We start from the raw sequence: 12,339 nt of genomic DNA, 5'->3' as shown, positions 1-12,339 counted from the left end.
GGGCAGCCGGCTCACCTTGCGCACGTCGAGGTCCAGCGCGGCTCTCTTGCCGCCCAGGGGGCAGTTCTGGATGTAGCAGGCGGAGGTGAGCGCCAGGAGGCCGAGCAGGCAGCAGGCGAGGCTAGGGCTGGCCATGGTGCCGGCGGCGTCGCTGGGTCCCGTGGACGGTGCTGCGGTGTCTGGCAGGGGCCTTTTATGCCCGGGGCTGAGGGGATGGAGACTGTGTAAGAGCGCGGACGCATGACTGGTCACGGAGGGTCGCTGTGGTCAGGCCGGGCATGTCCTGTGTGCCCCCTCATTTGCAGGGGCGGGCTCGGGTCAGGGTCACCACAGTAGCTAATGGACTGAGCCAGCGAGAGAGCAGACAATCACGCAGGGAGGCCAACCTGTGGGGTGGCCTGCGCCCTAGGGTGGAACAGGGAGTGTGTGTGAGCAGCAGTGCGGTCATCTGAGAGTGGGGGTGGCAGGGCCCTGGGGGGCCCCTCCAGGCCCCAGGAGGTTCCCAGCGAATGCCCACTCTAACTCCTTGGTTTGGTGTGCCGCTCGTGCCCTAGTCCCCTCTGTTAAGAAGGGCTCTTATTTTATTTTTAAAGCGTTATTTGTGCATACAGAACTGGGGTACACGCCAGAGGTGCAGGGGTGAGAGGATTCACCAGAGACCAAGTGGGGAGCCCAACAGCACACTGCTGAGGGGAGCAGGGGGCGGGCCAGGACAGGTCTGCGGCGCCTTGGGTCAGCTCCGGCGGGGTCCTGCTCCTGTGGCAGCGGCTGCAGATGCCTCATAGTGCTGCGCTGTAACTGCTGCCTGCGGGGAGGCCCGCAATTAGCAATGCTCAAGGCTTTGTCACAATGGCAATGGCGCTGTCGTCCTGTTGTGACTAGTGCTGATGTCCCTGAATACAGTCTTAGTCTCCTCACTTGAAGATGGGGTGTGGGCCCCCCTCGGTCTTGGTCTCCGAGCTCTGGGTAAGGAAGCGTGTCCGTGGCAGCAGTGACCTTGTTCTTACGTTTTGATTCCTGAACAGAAATCTTCTTGCTTTCTTTGTAACCCATGTCCTTTGCATTTAAAAGCAGTAGGGTCTTGGGGGGGGGCATTTTTTTTTCCCAAGATAGTTTATTTTTACATCATTCTGTGCCTTTTTCCATCTCACTTGTAATCCCTGTGGGCTTCCCACCACCAAATCACCTGCGTGCCATCACCATAGTCCTGTGCACTCCCCCCCCGGGGGGGGCATTTTTACTCTATCTCAGAATGAAAACAATGAAAAGAGGTTGTCCTGGTGAAGGGTCTGTGTGGCTCATCCCGAACAGGAGCTGCTCAGCCTGGGTCTCTCTTCAAGATGGGGCTTCCTGTCCCTCTGTGGGGAGTGCGGTCAGCACAGGGCCCCATCAGGGTCTGTCTCGGGTGCTGAGACACCCCTGGCCCAAGACCACCCCCTTCCCAACTTGTCCACATCTGTGATCTGTCCATTTTGACCCAGTGCTGTGGGGTCAGCTGAGACCAGCACGAAAGCCCTCCCCGGCCCCTCCTCCTGTGCAGGTCCGGAGGGTCCTGGGAAATGGTCAACTTGGGGACCCTAACTTGAAATAGCATAGAAGAAATGAGGCCAATGTCAGCGCAGACTGGCGGGTCAGCTCCTCAGTGTCACCCTGAGCGAGTGAGGGGTTTGGGAGGGCCTCACTCCCCGCACTCTCCCTGACCCCTCCCGAGGAGGCCGTGGGGGTCGCAGAACCTCATTGCCTGAGTCACAGGTGTGAGCTGCCCTTCACCTGACCTGCAATACTAGTCAGTGGCTGGCCTTGTTTCTCATCTAAATCAGCTCATCGCGCTGCGGGGCTAGATGAGCGAGGGCTTGACCTCGGAGGCCTGCACTGTAGACACAGTGACCTCAGCCAAGTCACCAGGGCACAGACACCCGCTCAGCACAGAGGTGCCACGCGGCCAGTGCTCTGCCCTCTGTCCATCACCTCCTCAGCTGAGGATGCACCAGTCTCAGAAACTTCCTGAACCAAAAGTCCCGGTGCTCAGGGGCTTGTGTTCTGGTGGAGGGACAGGGAGAGGTGCTCAGCAGCGTCCATTTTGGTCGTCTAGGAGGCAGCTGGTGCTATGGAAGAAAAGGGAGGCTGTTGTGCTTTTCTTTAGGGTGTGTAGGAGGCTTTGTGAAGATGACCTCTGTCCTTGGAGGGTGAGTAAAGATAGATACCTAACAGGGACTTGTTTTTTCTATTGCTACTTAACACCTCATCACACATTTAGTAGCTAACTGTAATCCTCAGGAGTCTGGGCCGGTCTCAGCAGGGGTCCTGGAGTGGGGGGAGGGGTGCGTGTGGTGCCCTGCAGATGCCTTACACTGCCGTCTAGACCCAGGAGATGGTGCAGAGGTCAGCTCCTTGCAGCTGGAGGATTCAGTGTGGTTTGTTTCTCCAAGGCCATCAGAGAGACCTTCACGTCCCCAAGTCCCTTTCACAAGGGGCATTCCTGATTAGGCCAGGCCCACCAGGACCACCACCCTTTTAACTCAAAGTCAAACCAATGAATTTGGATAGTTGGGCCTTCATTACCTCTGCAAAAATTCTTTTCCCTTGCAGTGTAATACAGTCATGGGGTGTGTGTGTGTGGGGGGGGCGTGTGCAGCCTGTCACCTTTGCCATATTCTTCTGATGGTTGGAAGAAAGTGACAGGCCCTCCCCATGTGTGACAGGTGATTACCAAGGTGTGGATGCAGGGGATGGGAGTCACAGGCCCATCCTAGATTCTGCCTCCCAGGGAGGGGGAGGAAAAAGAACATGTGCAAAAGTCCTGAGGCAGGACTGTCCAGCATGTTCTGGGAATAGCAGTGAAGCCACTGCCGTGGGGGAGTGACTGAAGTCCTGGGGTCAGAACGGCGATGTGGGATGAGGTCCCAGAGGGCCAACTGGAGTGAAGGAGCCAGAGGGGTTGGAGCAGAGGAGGAATGCGGTTAGGTTTATATATTACCAGGCGGTGGCAGAGGGGAGGAGGAGTCAGGAGGTCTCATGGTGGCCCCTGTGGGAGATGATGGGCCGAGATGGGAGAAGGGATCTGACTTACGGGTGGTTTGCTCATGCTGGGTATAGATGGGCGAGAGGAAAAAGGAATCAGCAGGCTTTGGCCTGAGCACTGGGAAGGCCTCAGCTGTCATCCTCCTCCTGAGTCCCAAGTCCCTCATCATCCAAACATGCTGTTGCAAAGGTGATGTTTGCTTATGGCGCAGTAGTTAACTTCATTGCTTTCTGATTTTCTAGTGCCTAAAGTTATTTATTTCATTCGACTGTTAATGACATCTGGCCTGTTTCCGGTTTGAGGCTGCTGTGACTGGTGCACCTTACAATGTCTCTGGTATTGAATAATGGGAATATTGGATAATGGATATATAAATTGGATAATGTATGTCTCTTGATATATGGATATGTGTGGACTTCTGGGTCACATGGTGTGTGTATGGTCTGGTTAGAAATACTGTCAATTTTCATGGAGTTGTACCAGTTCACATCCAGCACGCATGGAGGTTCCCGTCGCTCCAGAGTCCGTAAAGCCATCCTTTTAGGTTTCAGTATTCTAGCGGGTGTCTGCCTCATTATGTTTTTTTTTTTGACTAGTGAGAATACTGTGCATGATTTTTCCTTTTATTTTATACAATTTTTATGTTATTCATTTTGTACATTTTTTCATTTCTACTGTAATCCCTGTGGACTTCCCACCACCGCTTCACCCATGTGCCATCACCGTAGTCCCATGTGCTCTACCCATCCCCATTTTGGCCTGTTCCCCTCTCCTCCCCTTCCCTGTAGAATGTCTCTGGCTTAGAGTTGTCCTCATTTAAATTGTTAATTTTCCCCAGTAACAAATGGCTAAGTATCCTTACAGTTTTATAATTATTTATGCACACAAGAACTGGGGCACAGGCCAGAGGTGCAGGGGGTGAGAGGATTCACTAGAGGCAGAGTGGGGAGCAGAACAGGTTCATCTATTGAAATACACTGCTGAGGGGAGCAGCGGGTGAGATAGGTCTGCCGCACCATGTGGGTCAGCTCCCTGGCTGGGGATCGAACTCATGCTGCAGTGGCTGTGGACAGCTTCACAGTGCTGCGCTTTAACCCCTTGTGCCACCAGGGAGGGTCCGATCCTTACAGTTTACTGGACAATTGCATAGCTTCTCTTGAGGTTTTCTTCTAGCTCTCTTGTCCTTCTGAATGGATTTGTAGGCATTCATATCCGGTTTTGGCCGGGAGTCCTCTGTTGAGTGGACACGCTGTGCATTTAATGAACACAGTTGACGCACAGGGGCTTTTGCGAGGCACAAGTTGGCTGTGGCTCCCCCAAGACTGAACTAACCGGGAAGCCCATGAAGGTCACATTTGTTCTGCTTGGTCCATTTGTGGCGGCTTTAGGCCTAACCTGAGCCACGGCACTATCGCCTCCTCGTTTCCCTTCAGTCTTACAGGAGACTCTTGACAGTGACTCACGTTGGTGCACCATTAGGAAGACACGAGAGGCTCAGTGGAAAAGCCAGTCACAGAAAGACAAATCTGCGTGATTCCGCTTACATGCGGTGTCTAGAACAGCCAGGGTCAGAGAGGCAGAAAACAGAACGGAGGTATTGGGAGGGAGCAATGAGAAGGGGGCTTGTTTGGTTTCCTGGGTAGAGGACAGCTTTCTGGTTGTGTTGGAGAATGACTTTGTTGTGGAAAGATACATATTTAAGGATTTAGAGACCATGAAGTGTCCTACTTGCAACTTATTTTGAAAAAGGAGACTGCAAATGCTTATACAGTTGATTTGAGGCAGTGTGGTTTTCAGGGAGACTGAGGTAGATGGCAGCTTTACCTAGGCTTCTGTGTCATTTCTCTTTCTTTTTAATATGTAGTCAATTTCCAGCCTCCCTTTTACACTTTTGAGGGCTCCGTCCCAGTGTTGGTGAGACTGCCCTCTGCTGGAGGACAGGGGAGCTGCAGGGCAGACTGTGGTCTCCACCCAGCCCGTTATTCATCTTGGTCTGTGTCTGAATTCAAAGATACTTTTTAAGTTTAATTAAGAACAATGATGACGGGGAACATGTTTTAAGCACTTGCTGTACCCCAGCTGCTGAGCTTAGTTTTAAGTAAATGTCTCATTTCATCACCACAGTGGACACCCAGACTGTCCCCATTTTACTTTGGAGACAGACACAGAGGCTAGGCCGTGTCAAGGCCTCCCAGGTAGTAAGAGCCGGGCTGGGGTCCTGCGCGGGCAGACGGCACCAGTATGTGGCCAGGAGCCACATACTCTCAGTAACTTTTTTTTTTAAGATTTAAAAAAATTAATTATGCATACAAGAGCAAGAATGTAGGCCAGAGGTGTGTGTTAGGGGGAGGGGTAAGAGGTGAGAGGCTTCACCAGAGACAGAGCGGGGAGCAGAACGGCAGATTGATGAAGCACACTGCTGAGGGGGCAGCGGGCGGGTCAGGAGAGGTCTGCCGCGCCCTGTGGGTCAGCTCCCTGGTTGGGGATTGAACTTGAGCTGCAGGGCAGCGGAGAGCTTCATAGTGCTGCGCTTTTAACTTGTGCCACCAGAGAGGGGCTTCTTGGAGATTTTTTAATTTTATAGTATTTATTTTACATATTTTTGTGCATTTTTCCATCTCAGTTGCAATCCCCTTGGGCTTCCCATCACCAAGTCACCCGTTTGCCATCACCATAGTCCAGGGCACTTCCCTCCCCCCAGTTTTTGACCCCCTTCCCCACTTCACCCTTCTTGGAGATTTTTTTGTGAAGTCTTATTTCTGTTATCAACCAAAGGGGCCAGGAAGCCATGAGGTGTCATTTTATTTTTATGGATTTTTTTCATTGTAAAAGGGCAGGCTTATTAGGAAAAGGAGGGAACAAGAGGCCCTGCCGCTGCAGGTGGCGAGAGCGCTCCTGCTCGGCACAGGGCGGTTTGTGGAGAGAAACACCTGCACGGTCACAGGCCGGCAGAGTGGCCCAGAATGCGATCTCATGTCTTCCCCTTGACAGTAGTGGGAAGATTATCAAAAAACAAAGATAACCCCAGATTTTGCCAGGTCAGGAAGTAACTGAAATGCTGGAACTTGTTAACTTTCCTTGCCTCAGTGGAGGTCACAGCTCTTCGGCCTCCCCTCAGAGGTTGCCTCACGGCCTGCATGTGAATGTAGGCTGCGGGTCTCTGTGCTCGCTTACTCAGCTGTGTGAACTTGACCCCCAGTGTTTCCAGTGCCCACAGGGTTTCACAAGGCCACACTTGGGTTTAGTCAGCCAGGGCAACTCAAACCTGCCAGCATCCACCTGCTGTGTGGTCCAGGAAGCTGGGAGCGCCAGGCAGCAGTGAATCTCTGAGGCCATGGGCAGAGAAGGGCACTGAAGCGGGGTTTCCTGGCTCTCTAGGGCACAACCTTTGCCAGCAAAGCCCAGGATCAAACAGAAGCAGGTCTTTGGCCAGTGGTTAGCTTGTGTCTCAGGTATTAAGTGATACCTGCTCCCACCTGGAGCCCTAAAGCGGTCAGCAAGAGCTGACCGTGAACCGTCACCTAACAAATATTTCAGACTCTGCCCAGCGGATGAGTCTGTTCAGTGACTCATCTCTGCCCTAGCATGTAGTCCACAGCTAGGTACAGCACTGCTGCAATAAAATGTTATTTATGAAACCAGGCAGCAGGCCCGATTTGGCCCAGACTATAACTTGCCCTTGACGCTGCTCAGAAGGTGACCCCGCCACAGCCCAGTTTGCTCCTGTGTAGGAGGGCAGCTCTGGGGCCTGGCACTGTGTTAGGCGCTGTACACCGGGCAGCACAGGGTGTTTGTGCGGGTGCTGCCCCTCCAGTGTAAGTGCAGGGGGCAGAAGTTTTAAGAGCCAAACTGGACGAGGCTGCGTTTTCTTCATTAAACACCAACTTTATTCCAGATTGGGCCCACCCTCCTATCCCCATACACACTGGTCCCTGGGCAGCTGTTCTCCTTCCTGGGTCCCTAGGGACCCTGGCGCTGTGGCCGGACCACCTGCCCTTCTCTGGTGACCGCCCAGTTGTAGCTCTTTGGGGAGTCCAAAGCAGCTTGCACCTTTGCCTCCAGGTTCTCTCGGGTGATGAAGGTCTTCACTTCCTCCTGTTGGGAGAAAGAGGGTCGGGTGAAGAGGGGTGCTGGGCATTTGCGCCTGCTCGCACAGCCCACTGAGGGAGAGGCTTCTGCTTCCCCTGGGGACGGCTGCCTGGGTGGACCCTCCGGTGACGGGCATCAGGCAGCTTGCCTCGTCCTTTCTTACCTGGACACTTCAGCCAGCACCCAGGCCACCGGCCGCGGCACGTGCGGCCCCACTAGGTGGCCTGGGTCTCTCTCAAACAGTGATCACCCTTCCCCTCATGTCACGTTAACTGGACCTCATCCTCTCTCGCTGGACAGGCCATTTTGGCCCACGTTTAACCCTTGAATGACTTTATCACCCATAAAGCAAACCCCAAACTCCCTGTGAAGCACGGGGGCGGTCCCACAGGCACCTGGCAGCCACTGGAACCCTCCCCAGTTAGCTCTCACCTCTGGTCACTTGGACCCAAGTGACCCCTACTGGCTACGCCCCTTCTCTCCCAACTCTTCGCCTGTTCTTGAAAAACCCAAGTCTGCACTCGCTCGCTCTCTGCCCCAGTCCCTGGGCCCCGGTCGCCGCCCTCCAGCCCCTGCTGCCGACCTGCAGCTGCTGCACTTCTTGCTCCTTGAGCTGAGCCCAGGCCTGCGCCTCTTGGGCCCGACGGGCCTGTTCCGCCTCCAGCCGCTGCGCCTGCTCCCGCGCCTCCAGCCGCAGCCTGGCCATCCTGGGAGGGGCGAGGGCCGAGGGCCGAGACTGAGCGCGGAGTCCACCCCGCGGGTCAGGCGGCTCAGTCCCGCCCCCGCTCACCGCAGCTCGTGCAGCCGCCGGTTCTCCGCCTGGTTCCAGGCCATCAGCTCGCTGTGCTCAGTCGCGTCCTCCAGGGCTTTGCGCTCTGCCTGGACCCCGACCCGCGCCTCGTGCATCTTCTTCCGCACCTCGGAACTGAATTCCGCCCTGGGCGCAGACGCGACCCCAGTCGGCACCTTCTCCGCGCACCCCAAGAACCCTCTCCACCCCGTTGGGGCGCCGCTGGCCGCCCTGCCCTCGGGCGCACACACCTCAGCGCGCGCACCGTCTGGCGGTACTGCCGGTAACGCTCCGCCACCACGAAGAACTCCGCAGGGTCCACATCAGGCGCCTGGGCCACTCGCCCGACCTTGGACTTGGCCGGCGGGTCATGGCGGGTCTTGCGGCCCCGCGCGGGCAACAGCAGCGGGGCAGGGGGCCGGCAGCCGGGCCGCGCACCCAGGCAGCTCAGCGCGCGCAGCATGGCCGAGGGCGCCCGGCGGCCGGCTGCAGGGCTTTCCCGGGCCCCGGATGTGGCCGCGCGGCACCATGGGAAATGTAGTTCGCGGGCTCTGTCCACGCCCCGCCCAGGAGTTGGCTCTGGCTCGACCTTCCCGGCGGGGCTTGTCCCTCCCACCCCCTCCGGCCAGGGGGCCGGGCCTTCATCCCCTAAGGGCCCACACCTGAAAGGGACGGGGAAAGGACAGAACTCAGACAACAGTTTGGGACCTCACATCTTTATTGGCGGGTGACGGGGCGTGGTGCTCGGAGTCCGGTCTGTGGAGGGGGGAAGGGCTTGGTCATTGCGCCCCGCACTGGTCCCGGCTTCCTGGAGGACCCAGGCTGGGGGCTGTCTAGCTCCTTGGCAGGGGGCATTACCCGCCCATAACAAGCTTGATCTGAAAACCTGCGCTCCCATCAGCCTAAATCAGGTGGTAAGGTCTTGCCTTAGAGAAGTTGCTAATTCTTCCCGTCTGACAGTGCTCCCCTGGTCCACTTTGAAATCCAACCTGACAATTAGCAGGCGGCCAACTCCCCACACCTGGCCTCTGCTCTGGCTTTGGAGAGTTCTGCAACCGCTCAGGCTTTCCTGGTGCCTTGGCGGTGACCACCACCCACGCTTGAGGGTCTTTCCTGCGGGCCCCACCTCTGCCCAGTGTCTGTTTATGGAGGTTTTAGTAGTTACTTCTACTCCACTAGTGGCTCCTAATCTTTTACTTTAACACAAGTATTTTAGAAACTGTCTAGAATTATGGAAAAGGGAGAGAGAGCAGATGGCATGCTATGGCGGGCATCTCAAACACCCTCTCCCCCTGCTTACCGGCAGAGTCTGCTTTAGGTGCTGCCTCTCGCGGAGGGGCCACTGGGCCTCGGTCCTGCTCTTCCAGGACACACTGTTTTCAGGGGTGGGCAGGGCATCGCTTGGGAGGCTGTGGGTAACCTGGCCAGGCCTGCCTGCTGCAGCCAGGACCCTCCCTCAGAAAGGGGCGGAGGATACCGCCTACCCCAAGCCCACCCCGAGCTCTAGGTGTGAAGGCACCTCAGCCAACACCGCCTCCTCCCACTCAGGCTAGGGAGGCCCATCACCCACCTGGCAGCTTAGGGGCACGTTGGGGGTCCTGGGGTGAGCCCGAGGCTCGCTTTCCTCCAGGGTACCATCCATGGGACCAGTGCTGGGCCCTTGAAGATCCTGGGTGGGTGGTCAGTAGCAGCAGCAGCAGCAGCAGCAGGAGGCCCGGTTGGGAGCCAGCCATGGCAGAGCTGTCCCTGTGGACAGTGGCAGCACGCAAGGGGTCTGTGGGCTGGGTGTGCTGCCCTCCCACACTAGGGGCAGCAAGCCCAGGAAGAGAGGTTGGGCCTGGCTTCCTCGTAGGACTGGAAGGGGGAGAGGAACGGTGAGCCAAGCACCCAGGGTGGAGCCCCATCCAGGAGTTTTTTGGGGGGATCAGCCTGCTCACTTACCAGAGAACTGTGGATAAAGTGGCTCCTCCAGGTGGTGGCAGGACTCCAGACAGAGCTTGGGATTTATTGATCAGGCAGCTCCACCCCCAGCTCCTGGCCACCAGCCCCCTCCCCGCCCCGTTTCCCTTCCAGGGTGTCAGCCACAAGTGCTGGGGTCACCAGACAGATGCTGGAGTCACCAGACAGATGATCCCTGCCCTTGTCTTCCCAGAGACAAATCACAGGATTCCTGCTCCAGCCTGGTCCTGCCTCAAGTCTCATCTTCCCACTCCCTAGGCTCTTTCTCAACCATCTGCCCTCAGGCTGAGAAAACCCTCACTAAGCCAAAAAGGAATTAGGGGCCCAGAACAGGGGCAAGCCCCACCCAGCTCAGGTCTCAGTGGAAGAGTAGGGAGCCCCCCCAGCCTGTGAGAGGTTGGGGGAGGCCAGGCCCATTCTCCTGAGGACTTGTCTGCCTGTAAGGTGGGCTAGGGCCATAGTCCTCAGCCACATGCCTGGACAGAAGACTGGGCCATGCCAGGTGGAGGTGGGTGTGAGGCCAGCCTGTCTAGATGTGGTCTCCTGCCCTCCTAGCGGGCCCCAGCTGTGGGGGCAGTGCACCCTCTGTGCTGGTAACTTTCTCTCCAATTTCCAACCCTCACCATCCTGTGCTTAACCGGGGACTATGCGTGGATTTGGCCCAGCTGCCCTGGGACCTAGGAACAGACTTCCGCTCTCAGTCTGCGTCAGCTCAGCCTTCTAGCGCCAGCCACCAGCCTCCTGGGGCAGAGGCCTGTTTGCAGGGTTAATAGCCAATCTCCGCATTTGGGCTGAGGGCGAATGCGAGGGCTGGGGTCAGGCCTGGCATTGTGGCTGGCACAGGAGGGGCGGGTGCGTCAGATCCTGTGGGGTGGGTGTGATCTTATTCACTTAGCAGAAACGTGAGATGAATGTGTACGTTGTATGCACAGTTGTTTTGGGAAACACAGATTTTTGTTCCTCTATGTAGGGTTACCTAGTCATTTTTTAGAACATTTGCTTTGTGGTTTAGTGAAAAGGATGAAGTTCAACAAACTAGCTTAGTTCTGATTTAGAAATAGAAAATGTTTTATTCAAAGCTGCTGGTGTTCATTTTAAAAGAGGAATGGGGTGCTTTTATTATCTCTGTAATTTATAGTTTTTCCTGTAGAACCCAAATCAGAGCTAGCTTCCCTCGGGAAGCTCTGTCTCCTTTTCTCTCTGGCAACAGACTTGGCCTTCCAGGACTGCTTGTGGTCTCCTTCCAGTCTGTAACTGTAGCCAGGCCTTTCCCTCCCAGCCCTCTGGCAGAATTCAGAAGGCCATTTGTTCACCTGTGGAGTCTAACTAATGCCAAGCCCTCGGCACACCTGGGAGCCGCTGTCGTCAGCTCAGGCTCTGCTGGAGTAACCCTGCTGACCAGGTGGCCTCAGGTGAAGATGAGTTAGCTGGGGCTGTAGAAACAGGGCAGGGTGTTAGGCTAAAGCCCAACATGGAGGAGCCAACACAGGATGAAACCATCAGGGCTGGAGCATAGTGGGAGGGGAGGGGGTAAGCTGCTGGGCAGGCGGCAGGAGGGGCCGGGCGAACCGCTGGGCACTGGGAGTGTGAGGCTGGTGCCTCCGGCCAACTTCTATGGGTTGTGTCACAACGCCCTGCCACCCGACACTGAGTAGCTGGCTCCCATCTGGAAGCCGCACTCCTGGCTCATTCGCTGGATGTCGAGGCCTCGGTGATAGGTTCCACTGGCCTTTGCACTCAGCGCTGCACTGACGGCGCAGCAACCAGTTTACTCTCCTGCTCCCGTGACGAGGGGCTTACGAGGAGGCGGCAGACTCACCCTCTCCACTGTGGCCCCAACTGAAGGCTGCTTTCCCAGTATTCCTTATAGCTGGGGATAGCTTATGACTAGGTTTTAGCTAGCGGGATGTGAAAGGAAACAAAAAAATGCAGCTGCTTGTTCTCCCTGGGAAAGGACAGTGACCTGGTTTCAACCATGAGGATGAGAATAAAATCCTAAGGGACACTGGAATATGAGATGGAGGATGCTGGGTCTGAGCTGTTACACGAGATATAAATTAACATCTCACTTGAAGACACGAGAGTTAGACACTTGTGTCTAACATACCAAGGTTGAAATCAAGTTGGGATCTAAGACTTCCACCATCCTGGCCTATGGAGGTAACTTCCACATAAGTCCCGGACATGAGGACAGACATGAAAGGGAAGCTATTTAACATCTTAACTGTGATACAAAGACTTATTCTGGACAGGATGATACAATCCAGTTTTCTAGTGAAGCACCAGGAATGAAGAGGTCACTGGTCTCAAAGCTGGGCCCCTTCCGGCATGCCTGGCTGCCTTCTCAAGGAGCAAGGCTGGTCCTGACCTGGGGGTGCTCTAGTTGTGGGAGAGGAGTCGGGAGGCCTGCCCCTCTCTGCGGCAAATCCAGACAGAACAGTAGCAGAGGGCCCAGCCCCAGTGTGGCTGCCCCGCCCCA

The 12,339-nt window shown here is 56.0% G+C and overlaps 2 protein-coding genes across 2 annotated transcripts; both read right to left on the bottom strand.

Moving 5' to 3' along the window:
* Positions 1-6,891: 6,891 nt before the first annotated feature.
* Positions 6,892-8,405, bottom strand: MRPS26 (mitochondrial ribosomal protein S26). Its single transcript, XM_004687002.2, has 4 exons — positions 8,153-8,405; positions 7,902-8,048; positions 7,695-7,818; positions 6,892-7,117 (listed from the first exon to the last, which is right to left on the bottom strand). The coding sequence occupies exons 1-4, from the start codon at positions 8,362-8,364 to the stop codon at positions 6,983-6,985; spliced, it is 618 nt and encodes a 205-aa protein (XP_004687059.1). The 5' UTR covers positions 8,365-8,405; the 3' UTR covers positions 6,892-6,982.
* Positions 8,406-8,614: 209 nt separating this feature from the next.
* On the bottom strand, positions 8,615-12,261 carry GNRH2 (gonadotropin-releasing hormone 2). The gene is made up of 2 exons (XM_012728252.1): positions 9,472-12,261; positions 8,615-9,338 (listed from the first exon to the last, which is right to left on the bottom strand). The coding sequence occupies exons 1-2, from the start codon at positions 9,803-9,805 to the stop codon at positions 9,163-9,165; spliced, it is 510 nt and encodes a 169-aa protein (XP_012583706.1). The 5' UTR covers positions 9,806-12,261; the 3' UTR covers positions 8,615-9,162.
* Between the last annotated feature and the right edge of the window lie 78 nt (positions 12,262-12,339).

This window comes from Condylura cristata, unplaced genomic scaffold (genome assembly GCF_000260355.1).
Source record: "Condylura cristata isolate star-nosed mole 26May11 unplaced genomic scaffold, ConCri1.0 scaffold00022, whole genome shotgun sequence".
Lineage (NCBI taxonomy): Eukaryota > Metazoa > Chordata > Mammalia > Eulipotyphla > Talpidae > Condylura > Condylura cristata.
This window is presented reverse-complemented; position numbering and strand designations above follow the sequence as displayed.

Excerpts from the sequence above, each read along its gene's own strand:
- MRPS26 (XM_004687002.2), bottom strand. The coding sequence starts at position 8,364 with ATGCTGCGCGCGCTGAGCTGCCTGGGTGCGCGGCCCGGCTGCCGGCCC. Across the intron at positions 8,049-8,152 it reads CAGACGGTGCGCGCGCTGAG|GGCGGAATTCAGTTCCGAGG; the intron begins GTGTGTGCGCCC and ends GTCTGCGCCCAG. Across the intron at positions 7,819-7,901 it reads CGGCGGCTGCACGAGCTGCG|GATGGCCAGGCTGCGGCTGG; the intron begins GTGAGCGGGGGC and ends CGCCCCTCCCAG.
- GNRH2 (XM_012728252.1), bottom strand. The coding sequence starts at position 9,805 with ATGGGGCTCCACCCTGGGTGCTTGGCTCACCGTTCCTCTCCCCCTTCC. Across the intron at positions 9,339-9,471 it reads ACGTGCCCCTAAGCTGCCAG|CAGGCAGGCCTGGCCAGGTT; the intron begins GTGGGTGATGGG and ends TCCTGGCTGCAG.